This window comes from Cetorhinus maximus, chromosome 17 (assembly GCF_964194155.1).
Source record: "Cetorhinus maximus chromosome 17, sCetMax3.hap1.1, whole genome shotgun sequence".
Lineage (NCBI taxonomy): Eukaryota > Metazoa > Chordata > Chondrichthyes > Lamniformes > Cetorhinidae > Cetorhinus > Cetorhinus maximus.
This window is the reverse complement of record NC_135895.1, coordinates 75,707,207-75,725,910: the sequence shown is the minus strand read 5'-3', so window position 1 is coordinate 75,725,910 and position 18,704 is coordinate 75,707,207. Positions and strand designations below refer to the sequence as shown.

The 18,704-nt window shown below is 50.3% G+C and overlaps 2 gene segments (V, D, J or C); both read right to left on the bottom strand.

The window, feature by feature from the left end:
* Positions 1–8,983: 8,983 nt before the first annotated feature.
* On the bottom strand, positions 8,984–17,751 carry LOC144692516 (Ig kappa chain V region Mem5-like). The segment is given in 4 exon segments: positions 8,984–10,202; positions 16,216–16,261; positions 17,152–17,441; positions 17,628–17,751. Coding segments are annotated over 4 exon segments (714 nt in total).
* LOC144692521 (Ig kappa chain V region Mem5-like) overlaps positions 8,984–18,704 on the bottom strand; it is a 179,919-nt gene continuing 170,198 nt past the window's right edge. The window contains exon 5 of the V gene segment in view: positions 8,984–9,589.

Below are 18,704 nucleotides of genomic sequence, written 5' to 3'. Positions count from 1 at the left end.
TACAATTCTGCTGCTACTAATGGTCCACAGTGCCTCCTGGATGCCCAGGTTTGAGATGCTGGATCTGTTCAAAATCTATCCCATTTAGCACGGTGGTAGTGCCACACAACACAATGGAGGGTATCCTAAATATGAAGACAGTACTTTGTCTACGCAAGGACTGTGCGATGGTCACTCCTTCCGATACTGTCATGGACAGATGCATCTGCTGCAGGCAGGTTGGTGAGGATGATGCTAAGTATGTTTTTCCCTTTTGTTGGTTCCCTCACCACCTGCCACAGACTCAGTCTAACATCTATATTATTTTAGACTCAGACAGTAGTGGTGCTACCGAGCAGCTCTTAGTGATGGAGATTGAAGTCCTCCACACTGAGTACAATTTGGGCCTTTGCCACTCTCAGTGCTTCCTCCAAGTAATGTTCAACATGGAGGGGCACTGAGTTATCAGCTGAGGGAGGGCGGTACGTGGTAATCAGCAGGAGGTTTCCTCACCCATGTTTGACCTGATGCCATGAGACTTCATGGGGACCAGAATCAATGTTGAGAACTCCTAGGGCAACTTCCTCCCAACCGTATACCACTGTGCCACCACCTCTGCTCGGTCTGTCCTGCCGGTGGGAGGGTACATCACCAGGGATGGTGATGGTGGTGTCTGGGACATTATCTGTAAGGTATGATCGTGTGAGGATGACTATGTTAGGCTGTTCCTTCACTAATCTGTGACATGTGTCTCCCACTTTTGGAACAAGTCCCCAGATGTTAGTAAAGAGGACTTTGCAGGGTCGACAGGGCTGAGATTGCCATTGTCGTTTCTGGTGCCTAGGTCAATACTGTGTGGTACCATTCCTTTTTTGTGAGTTTGTAGCGGTTTGATACAACTGAGTGGCAGCTGGGCCATTTCAGAGGGAATTTAAGAGTGAACCACATTGCTGTGGGTCTGGAGTAACATGTAGGTAACGACAGCAGATTTCCTTCCCTAAAGGACATTAGTGAACCAGATGGGTTTTTACAACAATTGACAATGGTTTCCTGGTCATCATTAGAGTTTTAATTCCAGATTTTTATTGAATTTGAATTTCAGCATCTGCCGTGTTGGGATTTGAACTCAGGACCCCAGAGCATCACCCAAGGTAATCCCTGGATTCCTAACCCAGCAACAATGCCACTATGCCATCGCCTCCCCTAATGCAAATTGTAAAAAGCTGAGGCCCTGGACCCCTGTGGGACTCCACTTGTCACATCCTGCCAATCAGAAAAAGACCCATTTATGCATACTCACTGCTTTCTGCCAGCCAGCTAATCTCCTATCCATGCTAATATGTTACCCACCACACCATGCACTTTGTGTGAGGGATATATACAATGTTTATGTCCTGGAACAGAGAGTGCAATGAAGGACAGGATTGAACCCGGGTCCCCAGAACATTACCCTGGGCACGTTCACCCAGGTCATTGGGGGGGATTTTCTGCTCCTGTCAGCGACGGGCATTGTGGGGGTGGGACAGGAAAATTTGGAGTGCGGCCAAATGTCAGTTTCCGGTCGGAATAAAAATAGTTTGAGATTTCCGCTCCCAAGTTTGATGGTGGGTTGGGTAGCCCATTGTGCCATATTGGGCACCGCGTTTGCATGTATTTGAATCTCATGAATATTCATTAACAACCCAGCTGGCAGGAGTCCCGCCCACGCACCACGGGTGGGGGTGGGGGGGTGGAAGATGCCCGGGGTTGGTGGGGTGGGTGATGACGGGGGTGAGGGGGTGAGAGAGGCCGGGGGGTGGGGGGGAGGTGTGGAAGATGCCCGGGGTTGGGGGGGTGGGTGATGATGGGGGTGGGTGGGTGGTGTGTGATGCCAGGGGGGGAGGGGGTGGTGATGCTGGGGGTGAGGAGGTGAGTGATGCTGGGGGTGGGGAGTGTGGGTGATGCCATGGGTTGGGGTGTGGGTGATGCCGGGGCTGGGGGGGTGGGTGATGCCGGGGCTGGGGGGGTGGGTGATACCGTGGGTGGGGGGGGATGGGTGATGCCGGGGGTGGGTGATGCCGGGGGTAGGGGGGTGGGTAATGCCGGGGGTGGGTGGTGCGGGTGATGCCGGGGGTGGGTGTGGGTGATGGCGGGGGTGAGGGTGTTGGTGATGCCGGGGGTGAGGGGGGTGGGTGATGCCGGGGCGGGGGGGGACTGGGTGATGCCGGGGGTGGGGGGGGAGTGGGTGATGTCAGGGATGGGGAGTGTGGGTGATGCCATGGGGTGGGGTGTGGGTGATGCCGGGGCTGGGGGGGTGGGTGATGCCGGGGCTGGGGGGGTGGGTGATGCCAGGGCTGGGGGGGGTGGGTGATGCCGTGGGTGGGGGGGATGGGTGATGCCGGGGGTGGGTGATGCCGGGGGTAGGGGGGTGGATAATGCCGGGGGTGTGGCGCTGGGTGATACCGGGGGTGGAGGGGGTGGGTTATGCCGGAGGTGGGTGGTGTGGGATGCCGGGTGTGGGTGTGGGTGATGGCGGGGGTGAGGGTGTTGGTGATGCCGGGGGTGAGGGGGGTGGGTGTTGCCTGGGGTGGGGGGGGGAGGGTGATACCGGGGGTGGGGGGGTGGGTGACGCCGGGAGTTGGGGGGGAGGGTGACGCCGGGGGTGTGGGGGTGGGTGACGCTGGGATTGGGGGTGTGGGTGACGCCGGGGGTGAGGGTGTGGGTGATGCCAGGGGTGGGGGTGTGGGTGATGCTGTGGGTGGGGGTGTGGGTGATGCTGTGGGTGGGGGGGTGGGTGATGCCGGGGGTGGGGGAGTGGGTGATGCCGGGGGTGGGGGTGTGGGTGATGCCGGGGGTGGGGGTGTGGGTGATGCCGGGGGTGGGGGTGTGGATGATGCCGGGGGAGGGGATGTGGGTGATGCCGGGGGTGGGGATGTGGGTGATGCTGGGGGTTGGAGGGTGGGAGATGCTGGGGGTGTTGGAAGCTGGTCTCAGGGTAAAACCTGAGCACCACCATTTCTCAAACCTCAGGCCTCGCAGCTGATAGGTTCAGGCTTTGCACATCTTCCTGATCCATGTTATTCCAGTAGTGTAAATTCGGGCTGTGCTCTAATCCAAAGGATTGAGTCTGACAGGGCCCTGACTCAGGCTGATATCACCTTCCAGCTCTCATTCAGATCCAAACGCCTTTGTGAAAGCTCTGTCATGGCTGGGGTGTTAGTGGGGGTGGGGGAAGGGGGCTCCTACCGGTGATCCTTAAGGCAGAGCTACAGCTGCAAGGGAGGGTCTGGGGATGGAATGCCTGGGATGAGGGCAATCCATGGGATTGACAGTGACTCCCCAGTTTGTGAATGCTAAGTGCCCATTGCTGGGTTCTGTTCAATCATGTATCTGTTCAATGTTTCCACAGAGACACACCTACAGACAGTACTGTGTATCACCCCCACACTCAGAGACACACCTTCAGATGGTACTGGGTAACACACCCACACTCAGAGACACACCTACAGACAGTACTGGGTAACACACCCACACTCAGAGACACATCTACAGACAGTACTGGGTAACACACCCACACTCAGAGACACACCTACAGACAGTACTGGGTAACACATCCACAAGCAGAGACACACACCTACAGACAGTACTGGGTAACACACCCACAAGCAGAGACACACACCTACAGACAGTACTGGGTAACACACCCACACTCAGAGAGACGCACCTACAGATAGTATTGGGGAACACACCTACACTCAAAGACACACGCCTACACACTGTACTGGGTAACACAGGTACACTCAGAGACACACACCTACAGACAGTACTGGGTAACACACCCACATTCAGAGACACACCTAAAGACAGTACTGGCTAACACACCCACAGACAGAGACACACCTACAGACAGTACTGGGTAACACCCACACATTTAGAGACACACACCTACAGACAGTACTGGGTAACACACCCATACTCAGAGACACACCTACAGACAGTACTTGGTTTTACCCCCACATTTAGAGACACACCTACAGACAGTACTGGGTAACACACCCACACTCAGAGACACACCTACAGACAGTACTGGGCAACACACCTTCACTCAGAGACACACCTACAGACAGTACTGGGTAACACACCCACACTCAGAGACACACCTACAGACAGTACTGGGTAACACACCCACACTCAGAGACACACCTACAGACAGTACTGGGGAACACACCTACACTCAGAGACACACCTACAGACAGTACTGGGTAACACACCCACACTCAGAGACACACCTACAGACAGCACTGGGTAACACACCCACACTCAGAGACACACCTACAGACAGTACTGGGTAACACCCCCACATTTAGAGACACACACCTACATACAGTACTGGGTAACACACCCACACTCAGACAAGCACACCGACAGACAGTACTGCGTGACACACCCACACTCAGAGACATCCACCAACAGGCAGTATTGGGTATGAGACCAACACTCAAAGTCACACAGCTACAGCCTGTACTGGATAACACATGTACACTCTGACTAGCATACCTCCTGACAGTACTGGGTAACACACATACACTCAGGGACCCACACCGACAGACTCTACTGGGTAAGGCACCGACACTCACAGAAACACACCTACAGGGAGTACTGGACAACACGCCCACACTCAGAGACACACCTACAGACAGTACTGGGTAACACCCCCACATTTAGAGACACACACCTACAGACAGTACTGGGTAACACACCCACAAGCAGAGACACACCTACAGACAGTAGTGGGTAATACACCTACACTCAGAGACACACCGACAGACAGTACTGGGTAACACACCCACACTCAGAGACACACCTACAGACAGTACTGGGTAACACACCCACAGTCAGAGACACACCTACAGACAGTACTGGGTAACACACCCACACTCAGAGACACTGCTACAGAAATTACTGGGTAACACACCTACACTCAGAGACACACACCTACAGACAGTACTGGGTAACAAACCCACACTCAGAGACACACCTACAGACATTACTGGGTAACACACCCACACTCAGACACACACCTACAGACAGTACTGGGTAACACACCCACACTCAGAGACACACCTACAGACAGTACTGGGTAACACACCCACACTCAGAGACACACCTTCAGACGGTACTGGGTAACACACCCACACTCAGAGACACACCTTTTGACGGTACTGGGTAACACACCCACACTCAGAGACACACCTACAGACGGTACTGGGTATCACCCCCACACTCAGAGACACACACCTAAAGACAGTACTGGGTAACACACCCACACTCAGAGACACACCTACAGACAGTACTGGGTAACAGTCACACCTACATTCAGGGTCATGTATACTGTGATATCCTGACTGCTCCTCTGTGTAAACTGAGTCCTCACTCGGGTCAGTTTTGTGCTGTTAACATGAGCCCCGGGTTATGGAGAGAGAAATGAACATTGTGACTGTATCCTCCAGCCCTGAGATTTCCCCGAGCTCATTTCAGGTCTTACCCAGCAGTCAGCACAGAGTGCACAGCACGATCCCACCAACTGGAACATCTCTAGTGTTCCGAGTGAAGAGTGAATGCCCAACTACAACTTATATTTCTGGTAAATTTTGATAATTCTCCTAATGTTTAGGGTTTGTTGTTGGTCTGTAACATCAATGGCTTTTATTGTTCAGCAGATTTTAAATTGAATGGGTCAGTGTGAGTTTCTGTTGGTCAGACCCTCGGCAGTCAAGGCTGTTGGGGCACGTTACAGGGAGGCAGTTATGGTGGGAAAATACACTTCATTGTTTTCTGACTTTCCGTTGCCTCAGAGTCTGGATTCAGCAGCCCCAGGTTTGAAGGAATGGTTAAAAAGTTCACAGTGAAATGTAAACTCTGGCCGCCCAGGAAACAAGGGATGGACATTTGTCTTTAGCCCACATGGCTCTCCTTCCAGAGGTGGGGTCACACGAGGTGATTCACAGCCTAAACCAATGGAAGAGGTGAATTTATAATCTACAAGGCAGAAATCAGGAGTGGGATGGAAGACTCTCCACTTGCCTGGATGATTGGAACTCCAACAACACTCAAGAAGCTGGACTCCATCCCAGACAAAGCAGCCGCTTGATTGGCACCCCTTCCACAAACATTCACTCCCTCCAACACCGACGCACAGTAGCAGCAGTGTGTACCATCTACAAGATGCACTGCAGAAACTCACCAAGGCTCCGTGAGCAGCACCTTCCAAAACCTCGACCGCTCCGATCTAGAAGGACAAGAGCAGCAGATAGCAGATAGCCCATCATTAGCCAGCCCGCGGGAAATGGCAGCCGGAGCCCACTCCTCCTTACTTACCTTTCTCGAGAGCTCCACATTTCTGACTCATACTCCGAAGTGGGACTCCTAACAAATGTGGAGTGTACCTGTTCCCCGAGAGCTTCCTCGGAGAGCAGGAAGGGGGGGAAATCTAAGTCTCTCCCCCTTTTTACAGCACTAACTGCCGTATTCCGGGAAGGTTAAATGTCCCAAAGACACTTCGAGAAGCTACGGAGAGAAGCTAAGTGTGTAAGTTGAGGGGGTAGAGTGTCAGGTAAGTGGGTGAGGGCGTAGAGTGTCAGGCAAATGGGTGAGGGGGTAGAGTGTCAGGTAAGTGGGTGATGGGGTAGAGTGTCAGGTAAGTGGGTGAGGGGGTAGAGTGTCAAGTAAGTGGGTGAGGGGGTAAAGTGTCAGGTAAGTGGGTGAATGGGTAGAGTGTCAGGTAAGTGCGTGAATGGGTAGAGTGTCAGGTAAGTGGGTGAGAGGGTAGAGTGTCAGGTAAGTGAATGAGGGGGAAGAGTGTCAGGTAAGTGGGTGAGGGGGTCGAGTGTCAGGTAAGTGGGTGAGGGGGTAGATTGCCAGCCAAGTGGACGAGGGGGTAGGGTGTCAGGCAAGAGGTCGAGGAGGTAGGGTTGCTGGCAATTGGGCGAGAGGGTAGGGGTCAGGTATTGTCCAGGGTTGTCCCGGGTATATTTGGGGGTTGGGGGTTTTAGTCATCTAGTTACCCAGGAGTTAGAACTGGTTTTAATCCTCCTAACGTTTCCCGGGTAACATTTCCAATCAGTAAGTCGGAATGATCGGAAGTCTCCGGGCTTTAAGTCAGAGTTTCAGAGGGTTCCAGGCGCTGGGTAATTGCCCATGGGAAGTTCTGACTTCCTGCATAATTCCCTTGCAGTCAGTGTGTAGGGAATTCCGAGGGGTTCCCCAGTGCATCTTGGCCTGTGCCTCCGGGGTACCGGAGATCGGATGTTCTGGGCCAATGGATCAGACGTCCAAAAGCTTGGCCAAAGATGTTGACTTTAAGGAGTGTCTTAAAGGAGGAAAGTGAGGGAGAGACGGGGAGAGGTGTAGGGAGGGAATTCCAGAGCTTGGGGCCCAGGCAGCTGAAGGCACGGCCACCAATGGTGGAGCGATTCTGATTAGGAATCCACCAGAGGCCAGGATTAGAGGAGCGTAGATATCCCGGAGGGTTGTAGGGCTGGAGGAGATTCCAGAGATAGGGAGGGGCGAGGCCATGGAGGGAATTGAAAACAAGGATGGGAATTGTAAAATCATGATGTTGCTTGACCAGAAGGTCAAGGGCCAATGTCGGTCAGTGAGCACAGGTGTGACAGGGGAACGGGACTCGCTGTGAGTTAGGACACGGGCAGCAGAGTTTTGGATGACCCCACGATTGCGGAGGGTAGAATGTGGGAGAGCAGCCAGGAGTGTATTGGAATAGTCACATCCAGAGGTAACGAAGGCATGGGTGAGGGCTTCAGCAGCTGATGAGCTGAGACTGGGGTGAAATCGAGCGATGTTATGGAGGTGGAAATAGGCGCTCTTAGTGATGTGACGAATATGAGGTCGGAAGCTCATCTCAGGGTCATATGTTACCCCAAGGTTGTGAACAGACGGGTTTAATCTCAGACTGTTACTGGGGAGAGGGATGGAGTCAGGAGTTAGAGAACAGAGTTTGGAGTGGGGACTGAAAACAATGGCTTCAGTCTTCCCAATATTTAATTGTAGGAATTCCTGTTCATCCAGTACGGGATGTGGGATAAGCAGTCTGATAATTTAGCAACAGTGGAGGAGTTGAGAGAGATGGTGGTGAGGTAGAGCTGGGGGTCTTCAGCGTACATGTGAAAACTAACGCTATGCTTTCGGATGATGTGTCCGAGGGGCAGCATGTAGATGAGAAATAGGAGGGGCCAAGGATCGATCCCTGGGGGACACCAGAGGTAATGGGGCAGGGACAGTTTTAGCAGATGAGAGGAGGAGCCGGGAGTGTTTGGAGCGCTCCAGCCAGATCTGGCGGTGATGGATAAACCAGTTTCAAGTCTGCCTCCCTTGGATTAAGTGAGTGGAGATGAGGGTTGTAGCAGGGGGAAGAGCCAGGGTGAGGGAGAGGAATGGTTTTATTGGGGACTAGGATATGAAAGGTGGAGGTGAGGGTAAGGTTGAGTAAATCAGTCGCTGCAGAAATGTTGTGGTGATCGGAGGGCCAGAGACGAGATCGTTGGGAATTTGAAAGTGCAGTTGTAAGTGAATTGGGGAATAGGTTTTTCCAGGGATGGATACAGAAGGGGGTAGGGTTGGGCTGTGGAAGGGGGATGTGGGTGGGGAGTGATACAAGGAAGTGATCAGAGATGGTCTTATCTGTGATTGAACCTATGGGAGTAGCGAGACCATGTGAGATGGGAAGGTCACGGGGGAGGTCGTGAATATGGTTTGGGGAATTGTGGTTGTGATGATTTAATCCCAGCAACTTCCAGTTTCTTTTCTGTTTTTAATCTTGTGAATTCAAGAGATTCAGGATAAAACTGATCATTTTAAAATGATTGATAATTGTCTTTGAAGCAAATCGTCTGTTAATGTGTCATTGATTGACAGGCGAACCAGCCAATCAGGACAATCACTTGCTGAAATGCAGCCAATCAGCTGATGGGGAGGTGGGACATTTCCAAAGCACTCACCAGACAGAGACTGAATATTCTTAATGTTTATTACCTTTTACACATTGACATTTACAGAAAAAAGACTTGAATAAACAGCCCAGCCAGAGGAAGCTGGAGAAATTCACAGGGAGAATGGAGGTTTATTAAAACACTTGTGGAGATTTTCTCAAGAACATGAGAATCCTGTCCCTTTAAACAGTGACTAAACCTTAAATTGTAACTGCAGGGTGAGCAGGAAGGGGTCTGGTTTACTGAAGCAGACACTTCGGAGGGTCACATTATTTTTGTACAGCTGACAGTCTTCAGCATCTTAGAGAGGTTTTACTTAGCATCACGAGATTAAACTGTCCCAGCAAACACTCCCAGGGCAGGTACAGCACGGGGTTAGATACAGAGTAAAGCTCCCTCTACACTGTCCCCATCAAACACTCCCAGGGCAGGTACAGCATGGGGTTAGATACAGAGTGAAGCTTCCTCTACACAGTCCCCATCAAACACTCCCAGGGCAGGTACAGCACGGGGTTAGATACAGAGTAAAGCTCTCTCTACACTGTCCCCATCAAACACTCCCAGGACAGGTACAGCACGGGGTTAGATACAGAGTGAAGCTTCCTCTACACAGTCCCCATCAAACACTCCCAGGACAGGTACAGCACGGGGTTAGATACGGAGTAAAGCTCCCTCTACACAGTCCCCATCAAACACTCCCAGGGCAGGTACAGCATGGGTTAGATATGGAGTAAAGCTCCCTTTACACTGTCCCAATAACGTGCCTTAACCCCTGACCCTCAGAAGTGTCTCAGAGCCAGTCCCGAGAAGGAAGAGAGTTGTAATTCGGTGCTGACAATGACCTTTACCCTCCCAGCTCACCCCTGTTCTATTTAAAGTTGTGTCTCCTCTGTGGACTGCCTCTAACACTCTATGCACATTCTGATCTCCTGATGCTCTTGCTGAGGGGAGAGGAGAGGCTCTCGTGGGTGACAACACAGGAGAAGCGGGCGTTGGACTCCCAGCCGGAGCCAGAGAGGGTCAGCAGGCTGCTGACGCTGTAGGTGCTGTCCGAAGCTCGCAGGTAGTTGCTGGTCTGAACCCCGTCCGAAATGGCTGCACCGTCCTTCTTCCACTCCACCTTCACCGCATCGGGATAGAAGTGATTGGCAAGGCACACCAGGGTGGCAGTGCCCTTGTTCTTGACCTCCTCCGGGGAGGGGGGCAGCAGGGTCAGTGTGGGTGGTGACTTCTCTCTGCCTGAAAGAGAAGAGAAGGAAGTTTAATCACTGTCATTATAATGAATTTCAACTTCCCGAATATTAACTGGGATCAGATCTGTGTAAATGTATAGATGATGTAAAATTCTTATAATCCATCCAGGTGAATTCTTTTAGCCTGAATGTAACAAACCCAACATGAGAAGGGGCAGTTTTAGACAATTTCAGGGAATGAATCTGAGCAGGTGGAAGGTGTAACAGTGGGAGAGTATCTGGGTAATAGTGATCATAATTCAGTTAGATTTAGAGCAGCTATGGAAAAGGATAAAGCTAGACCAAGTGTAAAAGTTGTAAATTAGGGAAAGGTCAATTTAACTAAGCTGCGATTTGCCGAAATGGACAGGAAACAGCAACTTGAAGGTAAATCAGTGCCAGAGCAGTGGGAGGTTTTCAAGGAGGAGAATTGTGAAATGTTGGATGGGATATAAATAGTGCGGAATTCTCCCAGATTTCAACAAAGGGCAATGGTGGGTGGGAGAAAGATTGTTTTACATCCCCTGTGCCCTTGCCACTCTCAGTCTTTCCTCCAAGTGGTGTTCAACATGGAGGAGCACTGATTCATCAACTGAGGGAGGGTGGTACGTGGTAATCAGGAGGAGGTTTCCTTCCCCATGTTTGACCTGATGCCATGAGACTTCATGGGGTCCGGAGTTGATTTTGAGGACTCCCAGAGCAACTCCCCACTGACTGCATGCCACAGTGTTGCCACCTCTGCTGGGTCTGTCCTGCCGGTGGGACAGGACATACCCGGGGATGGTGATGGTGGAGTCTGGGACATTATCTGTAAGGTATGATTCTGTGAGGATGACAATGTCAGGCTGTTGCTTGACTAGTCTGTGAGACAGCTCTTCCAATTTTGGCACTAGCCCCCAGATGTTAGCAAGGGGGACTTTGCAGGGTCAATGGGGCTGAGATTGCCGTTGTTGTTTCCGGTGCCTAGGTACATGCCGGGTGGTCCGTCCGGTTTCATTCCTTTTTTGTGACTTTGTCGCAGTTTCTAACAACTGAGTGGGGGCTGGGCCACTTCAGAGGGCACTTAAGAGCCAACCACATTTCTGTGTGGCACACAGCAACACCTGGAAAATTGCCCAGATATGTCCTGTACACAAAAAGCAGGACAAATCCAACCTGGCCAATTACCGCCCCATCAGTCTACTCTCCATCATCAGTAAAGTGATGGAAGGGGTCATCAACTGTGCTATCAAATGGCACTTGCTTAGCAATAACCTGCTCACTGAGGCCCAGTTTGGGTTCTGCCAGGGCCACTCAGCTCCTGACCTCACTACAGCCTTAGTTCAGACATGGACAGTGGAGCTGAACTCCCGAGGTGAGGAGAGACCGACTGTCATTGATATCAAGGCCGTATTTGACTGAGTGTGGCGTCAAGGAGCCCGAGCAAAACTGGAGTCAAAGGGAATCAGGGGGAAAACTCTCTGTGGGTTGGAGTCACAGCTAGCACAAAGGAAGATGGTTGTGGTTGTTGGAGGTCAGTCATCTCAGCTCCTGGACATCACTGCAGGAGTTCCTCAGGATAGCATCCTCGGCCCAACCATCTTCAGCTACTTCATCAATGACCTTCCTTCCATCATAAGGTCAGAAGTCGGTGTGTTCGCTGATGATTGCACAATGTTCAGCATCATTCATAACTCCTCAGATACTGAAGCAGTCCCAGTCCAAATGCAGCAAGACCTGCAAAATAGCCAGGATTGGGCTGACAAGTGGCAAGTAACATACATGCCACACAAGTGCCAGGCAATGACCATCTCCAACAAGAGAGAATCCAACCATCGACCCTTATGTTCAATGGCATTACCATCACTGAATCCCCCACTATCAACATCCTGGGGGTTAGCATTGAGCAGAAACTGAAGTGGACTAGCCATATAAATACTGTGGCTACAAGAGCAAGTCAGAGGCTAGGAATCGTGTGACGAGTAACTCACCTCCTGACTCTCCAAAGCCTGTCCACCATCTACAAAGCACAAGTCAGGAAAGTGTTGGAGTACTCTCCACTTGTCTGGATGAGTGCAGCTCCAACAACACTGAAGAAGCTGGACACCATATTTAAACTACAGCCGTGCGCACACTTCTCAATGCTTGCAGCCCGGGGCTGCTCCGGTGAAGACATGGCCCCAAAAGCCAAGCAGAGTGCAGCCCCCGATTCAGTGACGCATTCCTGGGATGCCTTCTGGACCCTGTGGAGGCCCATCCTGATGTCCTCTACCCCTGCTCTGGCCGCAGGAGAGCCAACAGTTTCAGATTTTTGGCTGTCTCACCATATTATTCCCACTGCTCACCATGACGCCTGACACCAATGGGGCCGGAAAATTCCGGCCATAGTGAGAGAGGAAATATTAATTGTTGGAAAATATTCTGAGGGACATTTTAATCATCTTTGAGAAAGATACGACCAAGGACAGTCAACATGGACTTGTTAAGGGAAAGCCGTGTCTGACTAATTTGCTTCAATTTTTTGAGGGGGTAACAAGGAGGGTTGATGAGGGGAGTGAGTTTGACGTGGTCTATGCGGATTTTAGCAAGACTTCTGACAAGGTTACACATGACAGACTGCTCAGAAAATTAAAAACTCATGGGATCCCAGGGAAAGGGGCAAGTTGTGTTTCAAATTAGTTGAGTGGCAGGAGGTAAAGGTTTGATGTTAAGCTGGTTAAATCATATTGGACTGTTACTTAGACATTTGTAAAGAGGGTTTCCACAAATTCAGCACGGAAATGGTTAATATTAAGAGTGCTTAAACACTCATTGTCCCTCTAAGACCCTGTTAAGCTGTCAGGAATCTCTCACTATTGATCAGTCTGTGCGGGGGAAACAGGTTCAGCATTAACAATCCTCAGATCACACACACATCGAGAGAACTTTATCCCAGAATGTTGGAGGACACTTGGATCAACCCACTTCAGAAAGGATTCAGATTGGGTGTCATAGAATAAAATGATAGAAAGTTTCTGGCACAGAAAGAGGCCACTCGGCCCATCATGTCTGTGCCCACTGAAACACGAGCCGTCCGGTCGAATCCCACTTTCCAGCATTTGGTCCGTAGTCCTCCAGGTTCAGGCTCTTGAGGTTCATATCCAGACACCTTTTAAATGGGTTGAGGGTTCCTGCCTCTGTGACCCTTTCAGGCAGTGAGTTCCAGAGCCTCATCTCCCATCTAATCTTTCTCCCAATCACTTTAAATCTATGCCCCCTAGTCACTGACCTCTCTGCTAAAGTAAATAGACCCATCCCATCCAATCTATCCGAGCCCCTCATAATTTTGTACATCTCAATCAAATCTCCCCTCAGCCTCCTCTGTTCCAAGGAGAACAACCCCAGCCAATCCAATCTCTCCTCATAGCTGCAATTTTCCTGTCCTGGCTACATCCTTGTTAAATCTCCTCTCTACCCTCTCTAATGCAATCACATCCTTCCTGTAATGAGGTGACCAGAACTGCGCACTGTACTCAAGTTGTGGCCTAACTAATAATTTATACAGTTCCAGCATAACCTCCTTGCTCGCTACCTCGGCTAATGATTGAAAGGATTCCATGTTCCTTCTTAACCACCTTATCGACCTGTTCTGCTACCTTCAGGAGTCTGGACATTCACCCCAAGGTCCCTCGCTTCCTCTGCACCTCCCAGTATCTTCCCATTTATTGTGTATTCCTTTGCCTTGTTTGACCTCCCCAAATGCATCACCTCACACTTCTCTGGGGAGAATTCCATTTGCCACTTTTCTGTCCACCTGACCAGTCCATTGACATCTTCCTGCAGCCTACAACAATCCTCCTTGTTGTCTACCATGTAGCCAATTTTTGTGTCACCTGTAAACTCCTTGATCAATCTCCTACATTTATGTCCAAATCATTAATATATACACAAAAAGCAGGGTACCTAGGCCTGAGGCCTGCAGACCCACACTGGAAACAGCCTTCCAGTCACTAAAACACCATCAATAATTTCCCTTTGTGCCTGGCCACTGAGCTAACTTTGTATCTAATGGGCCCCATTCCCATGGACCCCATTGGCTTTTATTTTACTAACCAGTCTGCCATGTGGAACCTGCTCAAAAACCTTGCTAAAATCCATGTAGATAACATCAAGTACACTACCCTCATCAATCCTCCTTGTTACTTCCTCAAAAAAGATGAACAATTTAGTCAGACATGACCTTCCCTTATCAAACCCATGCTGACTGTCCTAGACTAATCTGTGCCTTTTTAAGCGACAGTTTATCCTGTCCATCAGAATTGATTCCAATTATTTGACCACCAACGAGGACACAATGACTGGCCTGTAATTGTTCAGTCTATCCCTCGCTCCCTTTTTAAACAAAGGTACAACATTATCAGACCTCCAGTCCTCCGGACCCTCACCTGTATCCAGTGAGGATTGGAAAATGAGGGTCAAACCCTCCACAATTTCTTCCCTGGTTTCTGATAACAGTCTGGGGCACATTTCACCCGGTTAATCCACTCTCAAGGATGCTAATCCGTCTCATACTTCCTCTCTCCCTATGTTTATCACATCCAATATGTCACACTCCTCCTCCATAGTGACAATGTCTACATTGTTCCCTTTCTTTTGTGAAGACAGACGCAAAGTATTCATTCAGAACCATACCCACATTCTCCACCTCCTCACATAGGTTACCTTTTTGGTCTTTTATTGGCACTACTCGTCCCTTAGTTATCCTCTTACTCTTAATGTATTGAGAAAACAGCTTTGGGTGTAGAAGGTTCTAGATTTCATTTAAAACCTTGCCGGCCAACACTGGGGCCACGTCAAGGGTGAGGCTTAATTTGTTTCAGAGTCTGGGGGTCAGACAGGGTCAGTGTGAGGTCAATGGCACCTCACAGGGTCAACATAAGAAATCTCCAAATTCAAAAAAAGGCTTGCATTTCAATGGCACCTGTCACCACCTCTGGATGTCCCAGAGTGTTCCAGAGCCAACTGTGCACAGTAAGATCCCAGATAGCGGATCGACAATGGCCAGATAATCAGATGAGTAGTGATGTAGATTGAGGGATAAACATTGTCCAGGAAACCGGGGGGATCACCCCTGGTCTTCTTCTCAAAGCACCGTGGGATATTTGACATCCTCCTGAGAGGGCAGACCTCAGTTTGTCTCATCTGAAAGACGGCTCCTCTAACAGTGCTGCCCTCCCTCAATACTGCACTGGAGTCTCAGCCTGGATTATGTGCTCAAGTCTCTGGAGTGGGATTTGAACCCACAACATTGTGACTCTGAGGGGCTGGTGCTAACCACTGAGGCAAGGCCAACACCTCACGGTCCAATAGCCCACCATGTTCACCCTCCCGGCTCAAACTTGGAGGAATGAGCCCACTTGGGGAGGGTGGAGCTGTTCCCCAGTCAGAGACAGTGTCTTCAGGAGAGAGATGGAGAGCAGATTCTGGGAGGCCTGGAGTCTAGAGGGTGACATTTAAACATTCGGGGGAAACGGAGAGTCTCCCCGAAACCCTGGAACACTGAAGCCACTGGATTGTGGGCCCTGCTCTACCTGTTTGTCATCAGAACTTTGCCAAGAGATAACCAGGGAGTGGAGAGAGCAGGGTTCAAGCTGGGGGAGGTGGGACCTCGGTGTCTCACTGTGCTGGTGCTGTGATCAGTTATATCAGAGACTGTGAGAGGGAGCCAGAGCTCATATCAAACTCTGCCCGTGTCTGTCACACTGAGACTGACAGGAGTCTAGTGAGTGATTTCACTCCATGGTGCAGCAATGTCAGCACAGTCTGCAAACGTCCAGATCTCCGCGAGACGGTGGGTAAAAGTTGGTTATTTATATCTTGCTGCTTAAAGGGGGGAATGTAATGAAAGAAATACAGCTGGGCACCCTGTTATACACAGTGTTGTTCACTGAACCATTTCATTCAGTGCAGCTCCTCACTAACACCTTCAACTATTCAGCATTAGTGTTTGAGAAAGTTTCAGTATTGAAAGGGTTAATAAGGGAGGATTGGGGTTTACTTACTCAGTCTGAGCTTGGTTCCTTTACCGAACGGACCCCACACTGAGAGCTTCCAGTGCAGGGGCTGTACAAAAACCTCTGCTCTCTGCTTCACTCAGTCACTCTCACCCTCTCTCTGTCTCTCACTCACACTCACCTTTAACTCACTCTCACCCTCTCCCTGTCTCTCACTCACACTCACCTTTAACTCACTCTCACCCTCTCTCTGTCTCTCACTCACACTCACCTTTAACTCACTCTCACCCTCTCTCTGTCTCTCACTCACACTCACCTTTAACTCACTCTTACCCTCTCTCTGTCTCTCACTCACACTCACCTTTAACTCACTCTCACCCTCTCTCTGTCTCTCACTCACACTCACCTTTAACTCACTCTCACCCTCTCTCTGTCTCTCACTCACACTCACCTTTAACTCTTTCTCTCTATCTCTCTTTCTCTGATTGTCTCTCTCTCTGTTTTTCTCTCTCTCCCTCTCTCTCTGAATTCTGTGCAGTTGTGCTCGAGAAATATGAGAACTTGAACATTTTATGATAAATCTTCCAGTCGGTCTTCAAATGTGGACATGGAAAAAAGGTAAACTTGAGGCCTTCAGTGGGTGGTGGACACCACAGGGACTGGAGTGTGTAGTGGACAGTGAAAATAATTTGTTCAGTTTCCTTTCATGTGTTTATTATATATTCTATATAACTGTGTCAGTACAGGAGGTGGGACTGTGTGTCCATTATTATATATTCTATACAACTGTGGGATGTGTCAGTACAGGAGGTGGGACAGTGTGTCCATTATTATATATTCTATATAACTGTGGGATGTGTCAGTACAGGAGGTGGGACTGTGTGTCCATTATTATATATTCTATATAACTGTGGGATGTGTCAGTACAGGAGGTGGTGCTGCGTGTATTGAGGTTTTTGTAAGGCTCTGTATCACTGTGTATGCTGAGCTGCTATAGCTCTGACAGTAATAATCAGCGACATCCTCATTCTGTACATTGCTGATTGTCAGGGTGAATTGAGTGCCAGATCCACTGCCGGTGAATCGCTCCGATGTTCCTGTGAATCGAGTTGTTGTATCATAGATCAGGAGAGTGGGTTTCTGTCCTTCTCGCTGCTGGTACCAAGCAACATAGCTAGCAGACTGACTGGCCGTACAGGTGATGGTGGCCGTCTGGCCCAGGCTCACTGACAGCATCGGGGGAGACTGGGTCATGGTGATGTCCCCACTGATACCTGAGGGGTAATAGAGAAACAGAGTGAAGTAAGAAGTGTCACACAAAGAGCCTGTAAAATGAGATATTGTTAGAGACAGTGACCGTTCCTCTGCTTTCAGCATTTTCCCTTCAATCACAAGTCAGTCGAATTGGATGGAAATGGAGAGCAGGAAAATATTCACGGTGGAAGGAGAGAGATTTGTACCTGCGATGCAGAATGCCAGAGGCCAGATGAGCTGGATGGCTGAAATCATGGTGTCTGCTCCTGTCCCTGTGCCTGGTCACTGATAAACTCTCCCTTCACTGGGCTCAGCTTTATAAAGCTGCAGCCTGTCAGAGTCTCACTGGCTGTTCCTCAGTATGTAAATGGTATCACCCATAGAAAACCACGTCAGCACCTTTCACTTCCTCTTCAACTCCCTCCTTCTGCCTCTCTCTCAATCCCTCCTTCTGTCTGTCTCTGTCCCTCTCTCTCGCTCCTGCCTCTCTCTCTCTCGCTCTCTCTCTCTCTCGGTCTCTCTCTAACTCTTTCTTTGTCTCTCCCCCTCCCCACACCCCAAGCTCTCTCTCACTCACTTTTTGCTCTCCCTCCATGGCTCTCTCTCCTCTCTCTCTTTCTCACTCTCTCTCTCTCTGCCTCCTCATCTCTCTCCCACCCTCCATCGTTCTGGAATTCTCTAACTGATCTCTATAACAGGCGTTATTACTGGAGTTTGGAACACTTTGAGTCCTGGTGCAGCAGTTAAATGCTTCCCTCCCTCTCTCACTCGGTCTCACAGTCTCCACCTCGCTCTTTCTTTCCCACAGTCTCCCAGGGGGAACACAGTGAAATGAAGGGGAAAACTCCCTCTGCTCTGCCCCACCGATGGATGTGAACCCTTGACCCCAGAAGCATGTCTTCTCCTGGAGTAAGGCCCCATTTCCTACTTTGACCATGCTTTGGTCTCTCTCAGTCAGACTGACAGATTATGTCAAATTAAGGGCAGTTCTGTGCTGTTGGCCAATTCTCACTGGGGACTGGTTTGGACACAAACCTCATTTCATGAAGTCCCAGCAGAGAGAGGAGACCCTCACCCCATCAGTGTGAGCTGGAGGGACAGGGCAGAGTCTGACCCACTGAGCCATCCTGTCCATTCAGAACCTGTTCCAATCCCTTCCCCTCTCCCTCCCTTTCCATGGTCAGGCTCCGGGTCAGGGTGTTTTACTGGGATGAGGGGTGGACGATCACACATTTACAACAGAAAGAAACTGTCCTCCACATCGACCATGGTGTCCCTGTCCC